Genomic DNA, 21,302 nt, shown 5'->3' with positions numbered 1-21,302 from the left:
ATTTACTAAACCTGGAATTCTTTGACTCAGGGGTGGGGGTGTGGGTAGGTTACATCTATAAAGCTTTGGGATGAAAACTTAAAATGCTAGTTCAAATACAGATTGCCAAGTGCAGCTGACAAGGTTCCTGTGGATGGTACACCAGCAAATGTATCTCTATTATTTAAGAAGAAAGGCACCAGCTAACGACAGATCGGTAACTCTCACATCAGTGGTAAGGAAACTGCCTTACTCTGATGTCAGTCTATAAGACTATGAAATATAGGAGCCAAGCTAGGTGATTTGGCCCAATGAGTCTGTTCAGCCATTCTATCAAGGTGGATCTACTAACCCTCTCAATCCCATTCTCCTGCCTCTCCCTGTAATCCCAAATATACCCAATGACTTGGCCTCTAGAGCTGTCTTTGGCAATGAATTCTACAAATTCACCACACTTGCTGAAGTAATTTCTCCTCACCCCCGTTCAAAAGGGACGTCCTTTCACTCTGAGGCAGTGCTTTCTGGTCCCAGACTCTGCCACAATAGAAAACATCCTCTCCACATCCACTCTATCGAAGCCTTTCAATATTTTATAAGTTTCAACGAGGTAACTCCCATTCTTCTTAATTCCAGCAAGTACAGGTCTAGAGCCATCAAATGCTCCTCATATGTTAACCCTTTCATTCCTGGAATATTTCTTGAGAACCTCCTCTGGACCCTCTCCAATGCCAGCACATAAGTGATTCAAAACTCCTCACAATACCCCATGTATGGTCTGACTAAAGTCTTACTAAGGCTCAGCATTACATCCTTGAATTAATATTCTCACCCTCTTGAAATGAATGCTAACATTACATTTGCCTTCCTTTCCGCTGACTCAACCTGCACGTTAGCTTGTTGGGAATCCTGCACAAGTTGTTCTACTTGTCTTATTTTTGAATTTGCTTCCCCTTTAGAAAATAATCTAAATGTTTATTCCTTCAACCAAAGTGCATGACCATACACTTCACTACACTATATTCCATCTGTCACTTCTTTGCCCATTCTCCCAATCTGTCCAAGTCATTCTGCAGCTTCGCTGTTTCCTCAGTCCTACCTGTACCTCCAACAAACTGGCCTGTGGTCTGTTATTAAGATAGTGGTGGAGTGATTCTTGGAAAATAATAATAGGTTTAGGCAAGGTCAACATGAATATTTAAAAGGCTTCACTAATCCATTAATGTTCATTTTTTAAGCTGTAACTTATAGAATGGGAAAGAGGCAACAGGTGGCTATTGTGCAGTTGAACTTTCATCTGACCTTGGATAATATGGCATATTGGAATTGGAATTGATTTAGTGAAAAGTCGGGTCTTGCTCAATGTTCATATTCATCAATTTGTTACATGGTGCATTGAGATAGAACAAGGTAAAGCAATAAAAGAATGCAGAGTAAGTGTTAACAGATACAGAGAAAGTGCAGTGCAGAAAGACAGTGAGGTGCGAGGGGACCTGCAGATTGTTGTGATGTAGGAGTGTGGAGGGGGTATTTGGGGAAGGGAGGAGGAGGGATTTGGGAGGATATCTGCAGCTGTGTTACCTCACATTCTCTTGTATCTCTAGAAGACTGCTGCAGTGATTCACTAGTCCCTTCTACCTGCACTCGGTGCTATTTCTCCATTCTCTGCATGTTCATAGAGTCATAGAAAAGTACAGCAGGAAAACAGACCCTTTGGTCCACCTAACCTATGCTGATCCATTTAAAACGCTTGCTCCCATCCACCTGCACCAGGACCATAGCCCTCCATATCCCTACCATCAACGTACCTATCCAAATTTCTCTTAAACATTGAAATTGAACTCACATGCACCATTTGCACTGGCAGCTCATACCACACTGAACCTCTGAGTGAAGAAGTTTCCCCTCATGTTCCCCTTAAACTTTTCACCTTTCACCCTTAACCACTGACCACTCACGTTGTAGTCTCACTTACCCTCAGTGGAAAAAGCTTGCTTGCATTTACCTACCTATTACTATAGGTAGTATGGGTAACCCTAGTAATTTCTAAGGTAGAGACATGTTTGGCACAACTTTGTGGGCCAAAGGGCCTGTATTATGTTGTAGGTTTTCTATGGTTCTATATCCCTCATAATTTTGTATACCTCTATCACATCTCCTCTCAATCTTCTACATTCCAAGGAATATAGTCCTAACCAATTCAATCCTTTCTTATAACTCAGGTCCTCCAGACCCAGCAACATCCTTGTAAATTTTCTCTGTGGTCTTTCAATCTTATTTACATCCTTCTTGTAGGTAGGTGACCAGAAATTGCATCCAATGCTACAATTAGGCCTCACCAATGTCTTATACAACTTCAGCATAACAACCCAGCTCCTGAACTCAATACTTTTATTTATGAAGGGCAATGTGTCAAAATCTTTCTTTATGACCCTATCAACATGTGACACCACTTTCAATGAACTATAGACCCATATACCCAGATCCCTTTGTTCTACCACACTCCTCAGTGCCCTACTGTTCACTGTGTAAGACCGACTCTGGCTGGTCCTATCAAAGTGCAACACCTCAAACTTGTCTTTCTGAGCCCATTTTTTCCGGCTGCTGGAGATCCCTCTGTCTGCCATGATAGGCTTCCTCGCTGTCCACATGCTCCAAGTCCAAAGTAAACTTTATAGTCAAAGAACATATATGTAATATAGCCGGTCAGTGGCGGTGTAGGATCCACACTGGACATCGAGGTGTGTGGCCACAGGTTCAAATTCAGCTGGCTCCTTGCACGCTTTCTGTCTGGGTTGCAATCAGTGTTGAGATAGGGACTTGGCCTCGTAAAAAAAAAACAGATGAAAATTCTAAAGAAGCAGCAAGGTTGCTGCCAGACATGTCTCAAAGTTGGAAAACAACAACAACAACAACAATATATGTACCCCAAACTTCTGTTAAACGCATCTATAGTATCTGCCTTCCAGACAACCACCATTGTAAAAAAAAATTGCCCCACACATCTTCTTTCTACTTTCCCAGTATCTTCTAACCCATGAACTCTAGTTGTAATCCTACCCAACCTCACTGGAAAAAGTCTGCTTCCATTTGCTGTACTCTACATATCTAATTTTGTACACCTTTATCAAATCTCCTCTCAATCTTCTACAATCCAAAGAATAAAGTCCTAACCTATCCAGTTTTACCTCTAATATTAGATATGTGACCACTAACTGTCTACTCTATATGTCTCTCATAATTTTATAAGCATCTGTCAGGTCCCTCCTTAAACTCTGCCGTTCCAAAGCAACTGATCCAAGATTGTCCACCCTCTCCTCATGATGCATCCCCTGCAGTCCATGCCGCATCCTAGTAACCTGCACCCTTTCCATGACCTCCACATCCTTCTACAAATGATGCAACCAGAATTGGTAACAATGCTCTATCTGTGCTTAACGTAGCTTTCTGACTCTTGACCTCATTGCCTTGACTAACAAAGATAAGCATGCCAAAGTTAGCAGAGACAGATACAATACAGGGGTTTAAGAAGTTGTGCTCTCTGGTCTGAAACTCCCCCACTATAGGAGACATCCTCCCCACATCTACTCTGTCTAGGCATTTCAATATTCAATAGATTTCAATGAGATCCCCCTCATTCTTCAAAATTCCAGCAAGTGAGCACTGCAGTCATCAAAAGCTCCTTGTATATTAACCCTTTCAATGCCGGGATCTTGCCCATAAACCTGGCACAAACACCAGTAGGTAGCTTTGAGGAAGCAGAGAGGATATAGACGGGTTTACACGGATGGGGAGAATGGGCAAGGAATGGAATACAGTGTTGGGAGGTGCATGGTCATGTAATTCGTAGCAGAAATAAAAGCTTAGATTATTTACTAAATGGAGAGAAAATTCAAAAATCTGAGGTGCAAAGGGACTTGGGAATCCTCCTGTAGAATTCCCTAAAGGTTAATTTGCTGATTGAGTCGGTGGCGAGGAAGGCAAATGCAATGTTAGCATTGATTTCAAGAGGACTAGAATGTAAAAACAAGGATATAATGTTGAGGCTTTAAAATGCACTGGTGAGGCCTCACGTGGAGTATTGTGAGCCAGGATTGTTTTAAGACGGTTTACGAAAATGATTTGGGGATTGAAAGGCTTGTCGTGTGAGGAGCGCTTGATGGCTCTTGGCCTCTACTCAGTGCAGTTCAGGCAAATGAGGGGTAACTTTAGTGAAACCTATTGAACATCAAAAGGCATGGATAAAGTGGATGTGAAGAGGATGTTTCCAATTTTGGGGAGTCTTAAGACTAGAAGGCACAGCCTCAGAATAGAGGGGCGTACTTTTAGAATGGAAATGAGGAATTTCTTTAGCCAGAGAGTGCTGAACCTGTGAAATTCATCTCCACAAGCTGGCTGTGGAGGCCAAGTCTTTGGGTATGTTTAAAGTTGAGGTTGATAGGTTCTTGCTTAGTAAGGGCATCCAAGGTTATGGGGAAAAGGTAAGAGAATAGGATTGAGAAAAGAATAGATCAGGCATGCTGAACTGGCAGAACAAATCTGAGCCAAATGGCCTAATTCTGCTCCTATATCTGATGGTCATGGTTTTTCAGACACATTTCACTCTATTTTGATGCACAAATGACTAGTAAAGCAAATCATTTTTTCTCTTTAAAAAATATCTTCTGTCATTTCAGCGAGGAGAGCTATGTTGTGACTGACTACGCCATGAGAAGTCAACTGCAGGTGGAACCTTGTGAGGCGGACGAACTGAATCTGTCGCCCATGAAGACGGCGTCCGGCATGCTGTACTCCCGGCAGTCCTCCATCAGCTTCCTCTTCCGGCTCACCATGCTCGGCAACCACGCCGGTGACAAGGTGGTGATGGTGTTTGGGGCGGATTCGCCGTGAGTGCATTTTGTTTTGGAATTCTCCCCCTCCCCTCGAAACCCAGCGATTAGAAGGTTAGCTTTATTTGTCACGTGCACATTGGAGCATGCAGTGAATTACATCAATATGCTTCTAATCAAATCAGCGAGGGTCGTGCTGGCAGCCTGCAAGTATCGCCATGCTTTTGACGCCAACTTACTAACCAAGCGTTCTTGATATCAAAGGTTATAGGGAGAAGGAAGGAGAATGGGATTGAGAGGGGTAATAAGCGAGCCATGGATTAAATGGTCTAATTCTGCTCCTATGTCTCATGGTCTTACAATATTATAGTCTAACTGTACGTATTTGGAATGTGGGAGGAAACCAGATCACCAAGAGGAAACCCACATAGTCACAGGGAGTATGTGAGAACTCCTTACAGACAAGCGCTGGAATCGTACCCCAATCTTACAGCTGGCACTATAGAGTGATTGCTCTAACCACTACACTACCATGCTGCCACAAACCTAATCCATCTAAACCTAATGGTAAACACAAGAGATTTTGCAGATGCCTGAAGTCCAGAGCCACACACACAAAATGCTGGAGCTACTCAACGGGTCAGGCAGGTCCCCTGTTCTCAGGCCACTAAGACTAATGGTCTTGGTCATTCTCACAGCTGCCCTTGCTTTGCTTTGGGTCTTTGGTGGCTGTAGTCAGGCACAGGGTGATCTGGACGGCTGCCTGTAACAGTGAGGATTGTTTGGTTTAACAGGAGAAACCCCTTTAATGCACTCCTGTTCATCATGATCTATGTTCATCCACTTGCCATATGATCAGCCATGGACTGATTGCCATGGAGCTCTCGGAGGCTTCCTGAGCATGCCCCCTTTTGCCCATGATTGGCCCATATCCCTCAAAACCAGAGGTTCCTAACCTGGGGTCCATGGACCCCTTGGTTAATGGCAGGGGTCCGTAGAATAACAAGGGTTGGGAACCCCTCCTCTAAACCTTTTCTGTTCATGCACCTGTCCAAGTGATTTTAATGTCGTAATTGTATGACCTCTACCACTTCCTGGGGCAGCTCCTTCCCTAAACCCATCACCCTTGTCCTCTCTGAATATGGTCCCCTTTGACTCTTTCTCCTCTCACCTCAAATGCGTACCCTCTCGCTTTAGGCTCCCCGACCCTTGATAAAAATACTGTGACCATGCACCTCATCTATGGCCCTCATGATTTTATAGACCCATATCTTGGAGAGGCCTAATTTGGAGTATCGTGTGCCGTATTAGTCACTTAGCTGCAGGGAAGATGTAAGTAAGGTTGAAAGAGTACAAGAATGTTTCTGAGTTTGGAGGACCTGAGTTATAAGGAAAGATTGAATAGGTTTGGACTTTATTCCTTAGAATGTAGAAGGTTGAGAGGAGATTTGATAGAAGTATATAAAACTGTGAGGATTAAACTCCAAACATCCTATGGCCTGAGCTGTAATAACATTGTGCTAACTGCTGTGCTACTGTAGCACCCATGGATGAGCCTAATGTGGGCAAATGGAGTTCGTGTTTTCATTGAAACCTATCAAATATTGAAAAGCCTAGATATTGTGGACATTGGGAGGATGTTTGCTGTAGTGGGGGAGTCTAGGACCAGAAGGCACAGTCTCCAAATACAAGGACATCCCTTCAGAAGAGAGAAGAGGAGGAATTTCTTTCACCAAAGGGTGGTGAATCAGTGGAATTCATTGCCACCAACAGCTATGGAGGTCAGGCCATTGGGTATATTTAAAGTTGGGTTTGATAGGTTCCTGATTAGTAAGGGTATCAAAGGTTACAGGGAGAAGGCAGGAGAGTTGGGTTGAGGGGGTTAATAAATCTGTCATGATGGAATGGCGGAGCAGTCTCAATTGGCCAGTTAGTCTAATTCTCCTCCTATTTCATATGATCTTTTTGCCTTACGGTACAGGTGGGCAGATTTTTGCATAGTCGGGGAATTGGGGGCTATGAGGAAAAGGCGGGTAGGTGGAGATGAATCCATGGTCAGGTTAGCTATGATCTTATTGAATGATGGAGCAGGCTTGGTGTCCTTCCCTGAATAAGGCAACCTGAACTGAACACACTTCCCAAATACAGTGCTGGTTGGTATGTTAATCGGTCGCTGTAAATTGCCTTGAGTGCATAGGTAGGTGATAGATACTGGGAGGAATGAATGGTAATATTCGGAGATTTGAGTGTGTTAGTGTGTAATCAATGTATACATGTGCCTAGTGGCCAGTAGGAGCTTGATGGGCTGAAGGGCCTGTTTTTAATGCTTTATCTCTCTCACTGAGAATCATAAAAAGTCCAGTCATTCCTTGCAGTTAAGGCAGATAAGAGGAGATTTAATAGAAGTGTCAAAATAGATAAATAAATAAGATTGAAGTGTGGAGGTATACGGTTTAGTATCTAGAATATGGGTCACAGCACATCTAAGCTGGCTTGCTAGCTTTCCAAACTGCACATTAGCTTGAAATCTCCATCAGGTGTTTCCCCAAATCCCTTTTGAATGTCACTTACTGAAAGTATTTAGTGACAGATTCATTGTCAGTTCCCAGTCTCCTGGTTGTAGATTGTGACATAGATGTGCTTTGATAATAAATTGACTTTGTACCTGGTACATAATTCTTTTAACCACTAATGTTGTAGATTTTAGTTGGAGAGCAAAAGCTCAGAGACAGGTTCTTCAGCCCATCGAGACACTGCTAACCACCAGGCACATGTTTACGTTATTCCTACACCAACGCACATTCCCATTCATTCCTCCCTTCCTCTACCACTTACCTGCACACTCGAGGCAACTTACAGTGACCGATTAACAAGCACCTCATCTGGGAAGTGTGTTCACTTCTGAATGCTTCATTATAGGACGGATGCAAAAGTTTTGTAAAAGGTGCAGACGAGATTTACCAGGATGCCTGCTGGATTAGAGAGCATGTCATATGAGAATAGATCGAGCAAGCTAGAGCCTTTCTCTTTGGGGAGGAGGAGGATGAGAGGTGACCTGCTAGAGGTGTGTAAGACACTAAGAGGCATTGGACAGCCAGCTCCTTTCGCCTAAAGGAGAAATGGCTAATACAAGATGGCATAATTGAAAGTGAGGGAAGTATAAGGGGGAATGTCAGACAAAGGTTTTTCACATAGAGTAGTGGGTAAGTGGAACACATTATCAGGTGTGGTTGTAGAGGCAGATGCCTTAGGGGCAATTAAGAGACTTTTAGATAGACATATGGATGAATGAAAAATTGGAAAGTGGTGCAGGAGAGAAGGGTTAGATTGATCTTGGAGTAGATTAAAAGATCGGCACTACATCTTGGGCTGAAGGAGATGGACTGTGCTGTAATGTTCTATGAAACTGGAGCACCCAGATGAAACTCACCTATCGCAGGGAGAACACCGACAGAACACAGGTAAACTCCACACAGACAACACTCGAGTTCAGGACTGAACTTTTCTTCGTGCTTGCTGGTGAGGTCGCAAGTTAATTCCAATTGATATGACCTTGTGTTGAGCAGTTTGTGGTACCTGGAGTCCCCAACGTTACAACATCCTCCTGTTCACAGACAGGACAAGCACCTTCCACACCAATGTCCTCAGCACTGAGGCCTCTGAGTCGGCCCTACGGTGGGAAGCCAAGTTGTTTGCAAGGTGAAGGCAGATGCCTTGACATTTAAGATGATCTAGTGTAGTGGTTAGCATACTGCCTTACAACACCAGCAATTAGGGTTCAATTCCCACCGCTGACTGTAAGGGGTCTGTGCATTCTCCCTGAGACCACGTGGGTTTCCTTTCACATTCCAAAGGTGTTTAGTAAGGATTACTAAGTTGTGGACATGTTATGTTGGTACTGGAAGCAGGGTGACACTTGATGAGTGCCCTGTGGCACACGCTCAGACTGTGTTGGTTGTTGACACAAACAATGCCATTTCACTCTGTTTCAAGGGGTCAATGTACATGTAAAAAGTAACTGTAAAATTTAAGGTCCTTCATTGTAAGTTAGGCAGATGAATATGCAGAGAATGGAGAGATATGGACACTGTGTAGACAGATGGGATTAGTTTAGATGGGCATTTGATTACAAGTTTATTTAATTTGCTATCAGCACCAGCCTGTCCTCATGCTGTATGCTCCATGAAGGAGGTTAGTGAGTCAGATGAACTTTTAACAGGGTATTACATTTGTTTAATTAGTTAATTCGTCAACTTTTATTGTCATTTCGATCATACCAGCTGGTACAGTGCATAGTAAAAATGAGACAACATTTTTCAGGACCATGGTTTACATGACACAGTACAAAAAAACTAGACTGAACTACGTAATAAAAAAAAACAGAGAAAGCTACACTAGACTACAGATCTACACTAGACTGAATAAAGTGCACAAATACAGTGCAGGCATTACAATAAATAATAAACAGGACAGTAGGGCACGGTGTCAGTCCAGGCTTCGGGTATTGAGTCTGAGAGCTTGGAGGAAGGAACTGTTACATAGTCTGGTCGTGAGAGCCCGAATGCGTTGGAGCCTTTTCCCAGACAGCAGGAGGTAGAAGAGATTGTATGAGGGCTGCATGGGGTCCTTCATAATGCTGTTTCCTTTGCGGTTGCAGCGTGTAGTGTAAATGTCCGTGATGGCAGGAAGAGAGACCCCGATGATCTTCTCAGCTGACCTCACTATCTGCTGCAGGGTCTGTTGAGATGGTGCAATTTCCCAACCAGGCGGTGACGCAGCTGCTCAGGATGCTCTCAATACAACCCCTGTAGAATGTGATGAGGATGGGGGGTGGGAGATGGATTTTCCTCAGTCTTCGCAGAAAGTAGAGACGCTGCTGAGCTTTCTTTGCTATGGAGCTGGTGTTGAGGGACCAGGTGTTAGTTGAGCCCATCACCCTTATTCAGACTGCCCAGAGTATTTATCACCAGGTATCTCCCAGGAATGAGATCTCTGGACCTTCTGCTGACGTTTCCGTAGCTCTGGCCTTTTCAGGATGGGGTTGCTAGCCTCATGCTAATCCTCCTCCTCCTGCAGCTGGGCTTGAGACCATCCGAGGCAGAGTTATTTGTTTAATTCCTCAGCTGTCTTGGGAAGGTTTGAACCTCTCAGTCTTGGCACAGTGATTGGCGATGCAGTTTTCTGGATGGGACATTACACGGAGGCCCCAGACGAGGCAGCTCTGGCCAGGCAGGAGCAGGCCTACGTTGTGGCCAATGTTTGTCGCTCAGGTTTACAGATGAGCTTTTATTTGTCACATCGAAACATAACAGTGAAATGTGTCATTTTGCATCAACAACCAGCACAGCCTGAGGATTGTGCTGGGGCAGCCCACAGTGTTGTCACGCTTCTGGTGCCCGCAGATCGATAACCTCAAACGCTGTACGTCTTTGGAATGTGGGAGGAAACCAGAGCACCCGGAGGTCATGGGGAGAGTGCATAGCAACGGGCATCAAACCACAATCAGTATTTAATGTTACCGTGAAATGATTGGGCTACCATGTCACCCACCACCAATCAACACCACGCGTCATTAGGGCATTTTGCAATGCTGCTGTTTGTAACTAGGGTAGATTTTCCCCTCTGACGCAACAGGGTTGACACTAAGGTAATTGATTTGCTGGGACTTTCACAAGGATGAAACTTACTTGCCCATTACGCTGCTGGTGTCTAGGGCAGCAGTGAAGGCGCTGTATCACTGTCTGACCCTGGACATCTTCTCTATTGTGGCTCAGGGTGCTCAGTCTCACACACAGATGTAGAAGGATTCTTCATTACTGTTTCTCACAACTGTCAGAGTTGTGAGCCCTGAGCTGAACCGTGAACTTGCACGACTTATGGATTGCTCTTAGTCTGACCTTTAACCTTTGACCTGACTGGCATGGATAACCCTACCAAAACACAAGACCCTGACTCCAGCCAGCAGAGCTCTCCAGGTTGTTGAGGCACACAAGCCTCCAAACCCTATACATCGAGGTTGTGGTCCTCTTAGGGGTCAAAGGTGAAAGGTGACATGTAAATGCAAATCACTGGTTAAGTGACAGGATGAGTGAAAACAGCTTGAAGGGTTGGAACAATTTATTCCTGATCTTATGACTAACCAGTTATACTACCCGCTCTGCTACCAGGCCGTCACGGTAACATAGCAATAGCGCGATGCTATTTTAGCTTTGGGTGTCAGAGTTCAGAGGTCAATCCTGGTGCTGTCTCTCCGTTCTCCCCGTGAACTGCGTGGGCTTCCTCCAGGTGCTCTGGTTCTTCCCACAGTCCAAAGACGTGCCAGTTACTTAATTGTAAATTGTCCTGTGATCAGGCTAGGGTTAAATAGGTGGGTCACTGGGCAGTGCAGCTCACCGGGCTGGAAAGACCTGTTCCAATTGCATCTCTAAATAAAATAAGTAATAAATAAAAGTTCCATGTATCAAGACTGCCAGTGATTAATGAACGGTCTGTGAGTGAAGCCTGCAGCTCTTTACTCTTGATGAATTGTGATGGATTGCTCAGTGACACTGCTTGGTGAATCTCCTGTGATTGTCCAGGGATGAGAAACAGTTCAAGGCCTTGGCAGTGGCAGTTCATCTGAAATAAAACTTACAGCAGCTTTAGGGTATAATCCCCAGCTTCACAACTGGCTTTCGAGTTTATTCAGTCTGAATCACAGAACTTTCATGTGCTTTACGACTCATGTTCTCAACACTTATTGCTTATTAATTATTATTATTATGTTATCTTTTTGCATTTGCACAGTTCGTTGCCTTTTGGTTGTCTCTCCATCTCTGTTGTGTATGGTTTTTCATTGATTCTTTCCTGTTTCTTTGTATTGACTGTGAATGCCTGCAAGAAAATGAAGCTCGTGATAGAATATGGTGACATATACTGTATATAATTTGATAAAAAATTTACTTTGAACTTTGAACCTCTTGTAGCGGAGCACAGGGTTCCCATACTGGCTGAATGTAAGGTTGTGTGGTGCACCTATATCATTGTGTGTTTGATATATATCGTAATGGATATGGATATATCTCAGTGTGTGTGTCTGAGATATGTCTCAGTGGTGCATCCATGTATGTGTGTGTATTTGTGATGTTTTCTGTGTGTGTGTGTGTGAGAGAGAGAGATCTCAATAACATTATATGTGATATATGTCTCAATGGATTTGTCTAAATGTATGTGCCTCAGTGGGTCTGTCTATATGAGTGTGTTGTGATATCTCACCATGTGTGTCAAGTAAGTGTGTATGTGGTGTATGTGATATATATCCTGTTGGTTGTGTCTACTGTGTGTCTGTGTGTGTGTATGTGTGATATGTGTCTTGGTTGGTGTGTCCATGTAAGTGTGCCTGATAGACATTCAGTGACCACTTCATCAGATACACCGGTGTGCACGTGCTCGTTAATGCAGATATCTAATCAGCCAATCACGTGGCAGCAACTCAGTGCGTAAAAGTATGCAGACGTGGTCAAGATGTCATGATGTATGCCAGCAATGTTGGAACCCACGCGCAGAGAAAAGACAGACTCCAAAGTTTACACGAGTGAATCTGCAGATGCTGGAAATAAATAAAAACACAAAATGCTGGCAGAACTCAGCAGGCCAGACAGCGTCTGTGGGAGAAGGTTTGACTCCTGATGAAGGGTTTCGGGCAGAAACGTCGTCACTACCTCCTCCCATAGATGCTGTCTGGCCTGCTGAGTTCTGCCAGCATTTTGTGTTTTTATTAGACTCCAAAGTTTATTCGTAATAATTCCAACACAGCACCTGTGGCTCGGCCAAGCAACACCACAAGATGTAACATTCTGCGGTTAGCACTAATCTGGCATCCGTTTAGATAATAAAAGTAAAACGGAATCTTCGAGACTATCAAAATAAACTTCACAAGTTTGAACAGAAAGCACCGGGAGACTGCATTACAAAAATCAAGTTGCTTGATAAAAAAACACAAGGAAATCTAAACAATCACCAACTGTAGTTAAACAACGATTAACCCGTCCAGCTGCTCCGAAATCCTCGGAGCCCAATGCTCTGTGGCACCTAATGGCCCAGGGAGGGGGATGCTGTAATGATCGCTTTGGGCCTGTGGGGGGAGCTGTGTTTCTTGAATTACTTAAGATGCCCAATTAGCGCTAATCGCAGGATCATAGTTCAGAGAATGTTATGTCAGTGTTCCATCTTTTTATTCTCCAGTCCTGAGGAAGGGTCTCAGCCCAAAACGTGGACTATACTCTTTTCCATAGTTGCTGCCTGGCCAGCTGAGTTCCTCCAGCATTCTGTGTGTGTCTGTGGCAAACATTGATTTCTGGTGTTTTGAAAATGTTACATCTCGCAGTGTCACTCATACGAGCCGCTGATGTTCATTTAGAAATATCATGACTAAATTTTGGTCACTGCCTCTACATCAGAGTCTTTTTTTTCCCGATACTTGGGTCCGATATTGCCAGCATACATTATGACACAAAAGGTTCAGTTGTAGTCAGACCAAACATAAGAATGAGAAAGAGCTGTGATCTAAGCGACTTTGACCATGTTGTTGCCAGACAGGGTGGTTTGATATCTCCAAAGAAGGCTGATCTCCTGGGATTTTCACAGACAACAGTCTGGAGTTTGCACAGAATGGTGCAAAAAAACCAAAAGAAAACATAGTGAGCAGTAGTTCTGTGGGTAAAAATGCCTTGCTAACGAGAGAAGTCTGGAGAATGGCCTGATTGCTTCATGCTGACAGGAAGGCGACAGTAACTCAGATAACCACACGTTACAACAGTGGCGTGCAGAAAAGCATCAGAAGACCATGGACCTACACTCAGTTCATTAGGTACAGGAGGCCGATGGATTTGTCTAAAAGTGTGTGCGTGAGAGAGAGATGTCTTAACTGAACCAGTCTTTCTCAGAAATGACAGATTTGAAATCACATACTGCTGTGATATTTATGAAGCAATACTTTTGTCATAGTTTGTATATGAAAGAAAATTCCAGCAACAAATGGTACATGCGGGGGAGCATTTCAGGGACCGTGCGCCGCACACCCGCGCGGCTTAGAGGGAACAGTGATACACTGTAAGCCTCAGTGGATTTGTCTATATGTGTAATTGTGGGTGTTATGTGTCCACGAGTGTATGCTCAATGGATGTGTGTCATTCACCTATAGATGGTTGTGTTTGAGTGATTCACTAACATAGATCGATGTGTGTCTGCTTTGTATCGCGTGTACTGTGGCCGCGATTTTGGCGAGTGAGCTGACGGTATTGCATTCCCCAATTTTCGTGTGGTGTAACCAGTTTTTCATTAAAAGCTACTGTAAACTGCGAGGGTTTAACATTTCATCCCTGCTGCCCGCGGCACTTTTGTTCAATCTGTTTGTACGTCAAACAAAGCGGAAAGGGGAAGGTGTTTGCGTGCCAACAAATACTGATGTAATGAAAGGCAGGAACACAAGAGATTCTGCAGATGCTGGAAATCCAGAGTAACACGCACAGAATGATGAAGGATGCTCTGTGGAAAGTTGCCTGACCGCCCCAGCATTTTGTGTGTGTCCTTAGCAAGACGTTGTTTACACAGCAACATTCACAGTCCCGAATGTTGCACAGCAGATGCTGTAAAATGCAAACGCAGTTGCCAATACACACTCGGCTAACTGAACTATCTCATCCCAATATCCCCGCAACATTCTTTCCATCCAATTCGCTTTTAATGGTTCCACACTCCAGTACCCAGCCACTCCTGATTCGTAGACTGCGATGTATCTAAAAGGACCAGATGGAACAAAAGTTTATTTCAGGGGCTGGCCAGCGTTGTGTAGTGAGGAGCAGAGAGGAAACGGGAAGATTGTTGAGGTGGGCATGGGGTGGAGGGAGCGGATTTACTCTGCGGCGCTGGTCCAAAACCAGCAGAGGGTCACGTAACTTCGAGAAAGTGTCCGTCGCAGGGACGGAGGGGGCGGAGGTTGCAGATACCGAGAGCCACTGGGGTGAGAATGCAATTTAATATATGTTTTGGTTGTCTCTCTGCAGGAGTGACCGCGCTCGCTGGCTGACGGCCCTGGGGCAGAGCGGCGCCGAGAGGCAACACCCAGACAGGACAAGTGAGTGGTCAGGGTGTGGGCTGGGTCGGAGCATGGGAATTGGTGGGGGGGGGGGGGGGAGAGATTGGACGGCGATATTCAAGGGACTGGCCGGCGTTGTGGACCCGGGGAGTGGTTCGGCGGCGATTGGCGAAGACGCACTGCCACCTAATGGGCTCCAAGGTGAACTACAGCTCTGCCTCCATCTCACGCACAGTTACCCTCTCACTCTCCTCATTCACTCGCCGCTTTCTCTTCCTTCCGCGCGCGCACACAGTGGCATTTCACAATGGTCCCTTCTGTCAGAGAATGGTGATTGCAGGAGGCAATGGTAGAGGCAGATACCTTAGGAGTACAGTATTCGAATGACTCTCAGGATGGAGGGAAGCATTAGAACCTAACACTTCCTTCCCACTTTGGTTAGAAGATTGGCACAACATTGTGGGCCAGAGTGCTTGTACTGTGCTGTAATGTTCTATGTCGCTTATAATAACCCTGATTCTGATGGTCTGTAGGTTAACTGGACAATGCAAATCATCTCTAGTGTCTAGAGTCACAGAGTATTACAGCACGTTTACAGACCCTTTGGCCGACCCATAGGTGTAGGTGAGTTACAGAGCCTAAGTGTAGAACAGAGCGTATTAATGAACAGGTGAATCAAACAAAGTGGTCACAGTGAATAGTCACAGTCTTTCTTCCTGGGATACAGGAGCCTTGGTTCCTTAAGGTTGTTATAGCCGGGGGTGGTAATGGGGACAAGCTCCCAGTACCTATTGAATGCTTCTAATAGCACGCGTGACAAGCAAGTCCTGCTCCTGGCCTTCACACATGGCTTAGCTCCTCAGCCTGGCAGAATCGTTTCTACTGACAGGAATGCTGACTGGCAGCTCCTGGGTAAATTGTATCCATCTCAGCATTCCTTTGGATTCATCAACTGTGTGGAGAGGAGGAGCCTGCTACATGGAGTCCAGCTTGCTCTGCATATCGCACTGCCCTGGCTTGCGTATCATGTACACAGCCGGGAAAGAAACATTCGTGGGTGACCCCAACCAAAGGTGGACCTCCCAGAAGTCTGAAACTAGCAGGCGTTGATTTAAGGTGAGGAGGGAAAGATTTAAAGGAGATGAAAGAGGTGACATTTTCTCACAGGAGTTGGTGGGACTATGGAATGAGTTGCCAGAGGAGGTGGTAGAGACGGGTACAATTCAGACAAATAGTGACATTTAGACAGCTACGTGGAGAGGAAGGGTTCAGAGCTTGGGTTCCCAACCTTGTTTATGCCATGGAGCCTTACCATTGACTGAGGGGTCCTTGGACTCTGGGTTGGGAACCCCTGGTTTGGAGGGTTATAGACCAAATGGGAGCTAATGAGACAACACAAGTAGGTCAGCCTGGATGATGTGGGCCAAATGGCCTATTTTCATGGTGTTTAGCTCTTTGACGAGTAAACATGAACGGCTCATTCCTACTTCTATTTATAAATCTGGGTTCTGGATGGTGCACTGTCATTTGTCCCTGCAGCATACTCAGCAGTTTGCTCAATCCTCCCTGCCAACGTACCATCCCTGGGATCAATACTTCTTACAAATTGCATCATGTCTTTCTGCAGATCTTCCACAAGGAAGCCAGAACTGTGCACTCTTTCCTAGCTCAGTATCAGAATGATGTTTAATATCACTGACGTGTCATGAAATTTGCTGTTTTGTGGCAGCAGTCTAGTTCAATACAATACTACAAACTCCAATAATATAATTAAGTAAACAGTGCAAAAGAGAGTAAAAATACTGAGGTAGTGTTCCTGCATTGGTTCATTGTCCATTCAGAAATCTGATGGTGCAGAGGTGGAAGCTGTTCCTAAAGTGTTAAGTGTGTGTCTTCGGGCTCTTGTACCTCCTCCCTGATGGTGGCAACAAGAAGAGAGCATGTCCTGCGTGTCGGGGTCCTTAATGATGTACACTGCCTTTTTGACACATCATCTTTTGCAGATGTCTTCGATGCTGGGAAGGCTGGTGCCCATGATGGAGCTGGCTGAGTTTACAACTTTCCGCAGCTTTTTCCAAACCTGTGCAGTAGCCCTCTCCCAAACCGGGCAGTGATGCAGCCAGTTAGAATGCTCCCCATGCTATATCTGTATAAATTTGCAACTGCCTTTGGTGATGTACCAAACCTCCTCAAACTCCTAATGAAGTATAGCCACTGTTATACCTCCTTTGTGAATGCATAAGTCAGGCCCAGGGGTAGGTTCTCAGCGAGAGCCAATGTAAGCTGAATGACTCTTGTCTACTTTTGAATTCTTTCTACAAAGCATCTCACCTTGTTTTCTCTCTCCCTGTCTCTCCCCAACAGCTCTGTCGCAGGTGGAGATCACCAGGACCTACCCAGCCAAGCAGCCTGACGAGCTGTCCCTCCAGGTGGCCGATGTGGTGTTACTGTACCAGAGTTTAGAGGATGGTGAGTACCACATAGCAGCAGAATTAGGCCATTCAGTCCATCGAGTCTTTTCAGCCGTTCCATTATGATTGATTTATTTTCCCTCTCGACCACATTCTCCTGCCTTCCAACTAATTAAGAAACTATCAACATGCACTTTAACTATACCCAGTGACTTGGCCTCCACAGTGTCTGTGGCAATGAATTCTACAGATTCCACCATCCTCTGGCTCAAGAAATTCCTCTATGTGTCTGTTCTAAAGGGGCAACTTTCTACTCTGAGGTTGTGCCCTCTGATCCTATACTCAGCTATTATAGGAAGCATTCTCTCCACATCCACTTTATCAGACCTTCCAGTATTCAATACGCTTCAATGAGATTACCCCTCATTCTTCTAAACTCCAGAGAGTATAGGCCCAAAACCAAAATACGTTGACCCTTTCATTCCTGGGATCATTCTCATGAACTTCTTCTGGATCCTCTCCAATGTAAGCACATCCCTTCCTAGATATGGGGCCCAAAACTACTCACAATACTTTAAGTGCAGTCTGACCAGTGCCTTATAAAGCCTCAGCATCACGTCCTTACTTTTAGTTCTAGCCCTCTCAAAATGAATGCTAACATTACATTCACCTTCTTTACTGCTGATTCAACCTGTGTGCAGGTGGAACTCAACTTGAAGGGAGGGCAAGTCTCCATCCAAGGGAGAAGACTGAATGGAAGGTATTACAGGAAAGGTATCAATAAAATTGAAAAAAAGAGTACAGTCAAAATTAACACAGATGTTGCCAGTACTTGAGGACTAAAGACCAAAGTTACAAGGAAAGGTAGAATAGATTAGAACTTCATCTCCTAGGTGTAGGAGAATGAAGGGCAGGTCTTAGAAGTGTAAAATATTATGAGGGGTTTAATACATGCAGACTTTACCCCCTCAGGGTGGGTGAAAACAAGTAATAGATTATGCATAAAAAGTGAAATATTTTAAGGGGAGTTTGAGGATGAACAACTTCTCTCAGAGGGTGATGAGAGCATGGACCGAGCTGTCAGCAGAAGTGGCAGATACTGGTTCAGTTGTGACGCTTAAGAAAGGTAAGTACAGGGAGGGCAGGGGTTTGGAGTGATATGATTGGTACAGGTAGGCGGGAATAGGCAAACAATTTGGTCGGTACAAACTAGATGGGCCGTAGGGACAGTTTCTGTGCTGTAGTGCTGCATGGTTTTGAAGTCAGCTTGAGCTGGATGGACAGAAAGGCCTCTTTCTGCCTGTAGATCTCTCTGCCTCTTACCAGGTCAGCTTGGATTACATCAGTCGAAGGTCCTGTTTCTACATTTCATGCACTATGATATCAGTTTGGTATGACCTGGATGGACAGAAAGGCTCTTCCTGTATTTAGTGCTCTATGATTCATTGGTTCAGCATGGCCCAGATGGACTGAAGGGCCTGTTTCTACATTTAGTGCTCTCTATCAGTTTGGCATGGACTAGATGGGTTGAAGGGCCTCTTTCTGTGTTTAGTGCTCTATGACTCTTTCAGGTCAGCATGGACTAGATGGACTGAAGGGCCTGTTTCTGTGCTGTGGTGCTGTATGACTAACGTACAACTTCACTTTGCAGGTTGGTGCGAAGGGGAGCGACTGCGAGACAGTGAGATTGGTTGGTTTCCTATGGACTGTGCCAAGGTCATCACATGTCAGGCCACCATCAGCAAGAATATGCAGCGTATGGGGCGGCTGCTGGGACTGGAAACAAACGTCTAGACAATGGGAGAGCCAGAGCGAGCGGGCCTGGGCTGGAGGAAACACTGTCAGCGAGGAGAAACACCTCCCCCACCACCCACCGCCTTGCATGGGGTCTGCTGCAGACCTCCTGGGAGTTAAGCCACCGGCTGGAACGTTTGGCAGCCACACTGCTGAAAAAGGGTTGAGAAAGGGCAAGGTGGGGGCGTCAAGGGATCGTGTAAATAAATCGTGATCGAGGAGATCCCTGGAACGCTGCCTCGCCCGATGTTGGACTCGGGACCCCTGGGAGTCACTTCTTTTGAGATGAACCATGAGTGTAGGGTGACCTTGTTCCATGAAGGAGAACAATTGTGAAAGGATACCCCTCGGATAGGAGGCACAGCAGCAGACCCAGAGCTTAGCTGTGTTCATTGAAATGTAGAAACAGGCAAGATCATGCAAATAACACGTCTTTTAAGTTAAGGTTTCGCTGCTGAATCTTTGATTAAATATTCAGAGTTATGGAAACCACTGACTATGAGCTGGTCTGTGGCAATGTTTAATGTGATTGTATTGCACTGAATAAAATGCAGTTTATTATAGAAAAGTATAACGAAGAGTAAAGGTGTCTCACACAACTCAGTGAGGATTTCTCCACTTTTCTGTCAGATTACACAGAGTTGCCGTCATCTCCACATCTTCCACCATTCAGGAGGCCACGCCAGGGTATTCTTGCACAGTAACGCACAACAGCATTGCCGGCACACCTCTGCGAGTCAGGCAGCCTCTATGCAGGGGAACAAACGGTCGACGTTTCAGGCCGAGGTCCTTCATTGCGATATACACAGTGAATGTCAGGGCACTGAGGAGTGCAGCAGAACGATAATGATATGGGAATATAAATCTATAGTCTCTTGTAAGTGTCATCACAGGTAGTAGGGTTATATAGAGAGCACTTTTGGCACCTATGACCATAAGAAATTGGAGCAGAATTAGGCCTCTTGGCTCATCAAGTCTGCTCCATTTATTATCCCTTTCAACCCCATTTTCTTGTGTTCCCCCTGTAACCTTTGACACCCTGACTAATCACAAACCTATAAACCTCCAGTGACTTGCCCTGCTCAGCCATCTGTGGCAATGAATTCTACAGATTCACCGAGTTGGCCTTCATAAAATCAGAGCAGTAACTACAGGAGTTGGGATGTTTTGCTGAAGTTGTATTGGTGAGGCTGAACTTTGAGTATTGTGTGCAGTTCTGGTCCCCTATCCAAAGGAAAGATATGAAAGAGTGCAGGGGAAATTGACAAGGATGTTGCTGGGACTTGAGGACCTGAAAGGGAAAGGGGAAGGTTCAACAGGTTAGTGGTTTATTCCCTGTCATGTAGGAGAATGAGGAGGGGGAATCTTATAGAGATATACAGAAAAATTAGAGGTGTGGATAGGGTGAATGCAAACAGGCTTTTTCTCCTCATGTTGAGTGAGACGAGAACTAGAAGTCACAGGTCGTGTGAAGGTGAAATATTGAGTGGGATCTGTAATGTATGGATCTATTTCTTTTATAGCAATGACCCCTGCCATCATTAAGTATTGAGGAAGTCTGTGCTTGCGCTGTTATCTATGCATGCACATTGTTCTCTCTCTCACTGCAATGTGAATATGTTAATTGAAGCTATCTCCCACGTGCGTGATTTTATTTAATATATATGTACAGGCAGTCCGGGGTTATGAACTAGTTCCGTTTCTGAGTCCGTCTTTAAGTCGGATTTGTACGCAAGTCGCAACAGGTACATCCAGTGTTACTTAGCGTCAGTCAAACTTTTGTCTTAATATATAGTATATATTTTACCTTTCTATGCATATGAAACACTGAAGAAACGCATGTATTCCAATAATTAAACCACTGCATTGCTTAGTAATAACTGTAGCTTTCATCGGGGCAGGGCCTTTCCAATGCTCCATTATTCTCACTTTATCCTTTAAAATTTTTCTGATCATTGACCGACTATAGCCTAACGCTTTTCCAATGACTGATGACGTTTCACCTCTTTCCAAATGCATTATTTCCACTTTATTTTCAATCGCGTTCACTTCCCATCAATGGAACAGAAACACTTTGGGCGGTGGGTCCCGAGCTGCGTCGGCTCCCGAGGTCCACTTTGTCCTAAGGACCACAGCACTGAATTCCCCACGTCCTAAACTCCACCGCGCTGAAACAGGTTAAATGGGACAAGTAGGGGCTGTGCTGGGTTTGGGTAT

General features: G+C 44.9%; 1 protein-coding gene across 3 annotated transcripts in view; it reads left to right on the top strand.

Moving 5' to 3' along the window:
- The window catches only part of LOC132406609 (rho guanine nucleotide exchange factor 26-like), a 218,438-nt gene extending 197,684 nt beyond the window's left edge, over positions 1-20,754 (top strand). For 2 of the 3 annotated variants that reach the window (XM_059992420.1, XM_059992427.1), the window contains exons 12-15: positions 4,653-4,862; positions 14,849-14,919; positions 17,245-17,349; positions 18,943-20,754. In XM_059992420.1, the coding sequence (XP_059848403.1) occupies positions 4,653-4,862; positions 14,849-14,919; positions 17,245-17,349; positions 18,943-19,085 (529 nt within the window). In that variant the 3' untranslated portion in view covers positions 19,086-20,754. The remainder of the gene's footprint in view (positions 1-4,652; positions 4,863-14,848; positions 14,920-17,244; positions 17,350-18,942) is intronic. The other variant, XM_059992432.1, reaches the window with a different exon arrangement.
- The last annotated feature ends 548 nt before the right edge of the window (positions 20,755-21,302 follow it).

This window comes from Hypanus sabinus, chromosome 2 (genome assembly GCF_030144855.1).
Source record: "Hypanus sabinus isolate sHypSab1 chromosome 2, sHypSab1.hap1, whole genome shotgun sequence".
NCBI lineage: Eukaryota > Metazoa > Chordata > Chondrichthyes > Myliobatiformes > Dasyatidae > Hypanus > Hypanus sabinus.
This window is presented reverse-complemented; position numbering and strand designations above follow the sequence as displayed.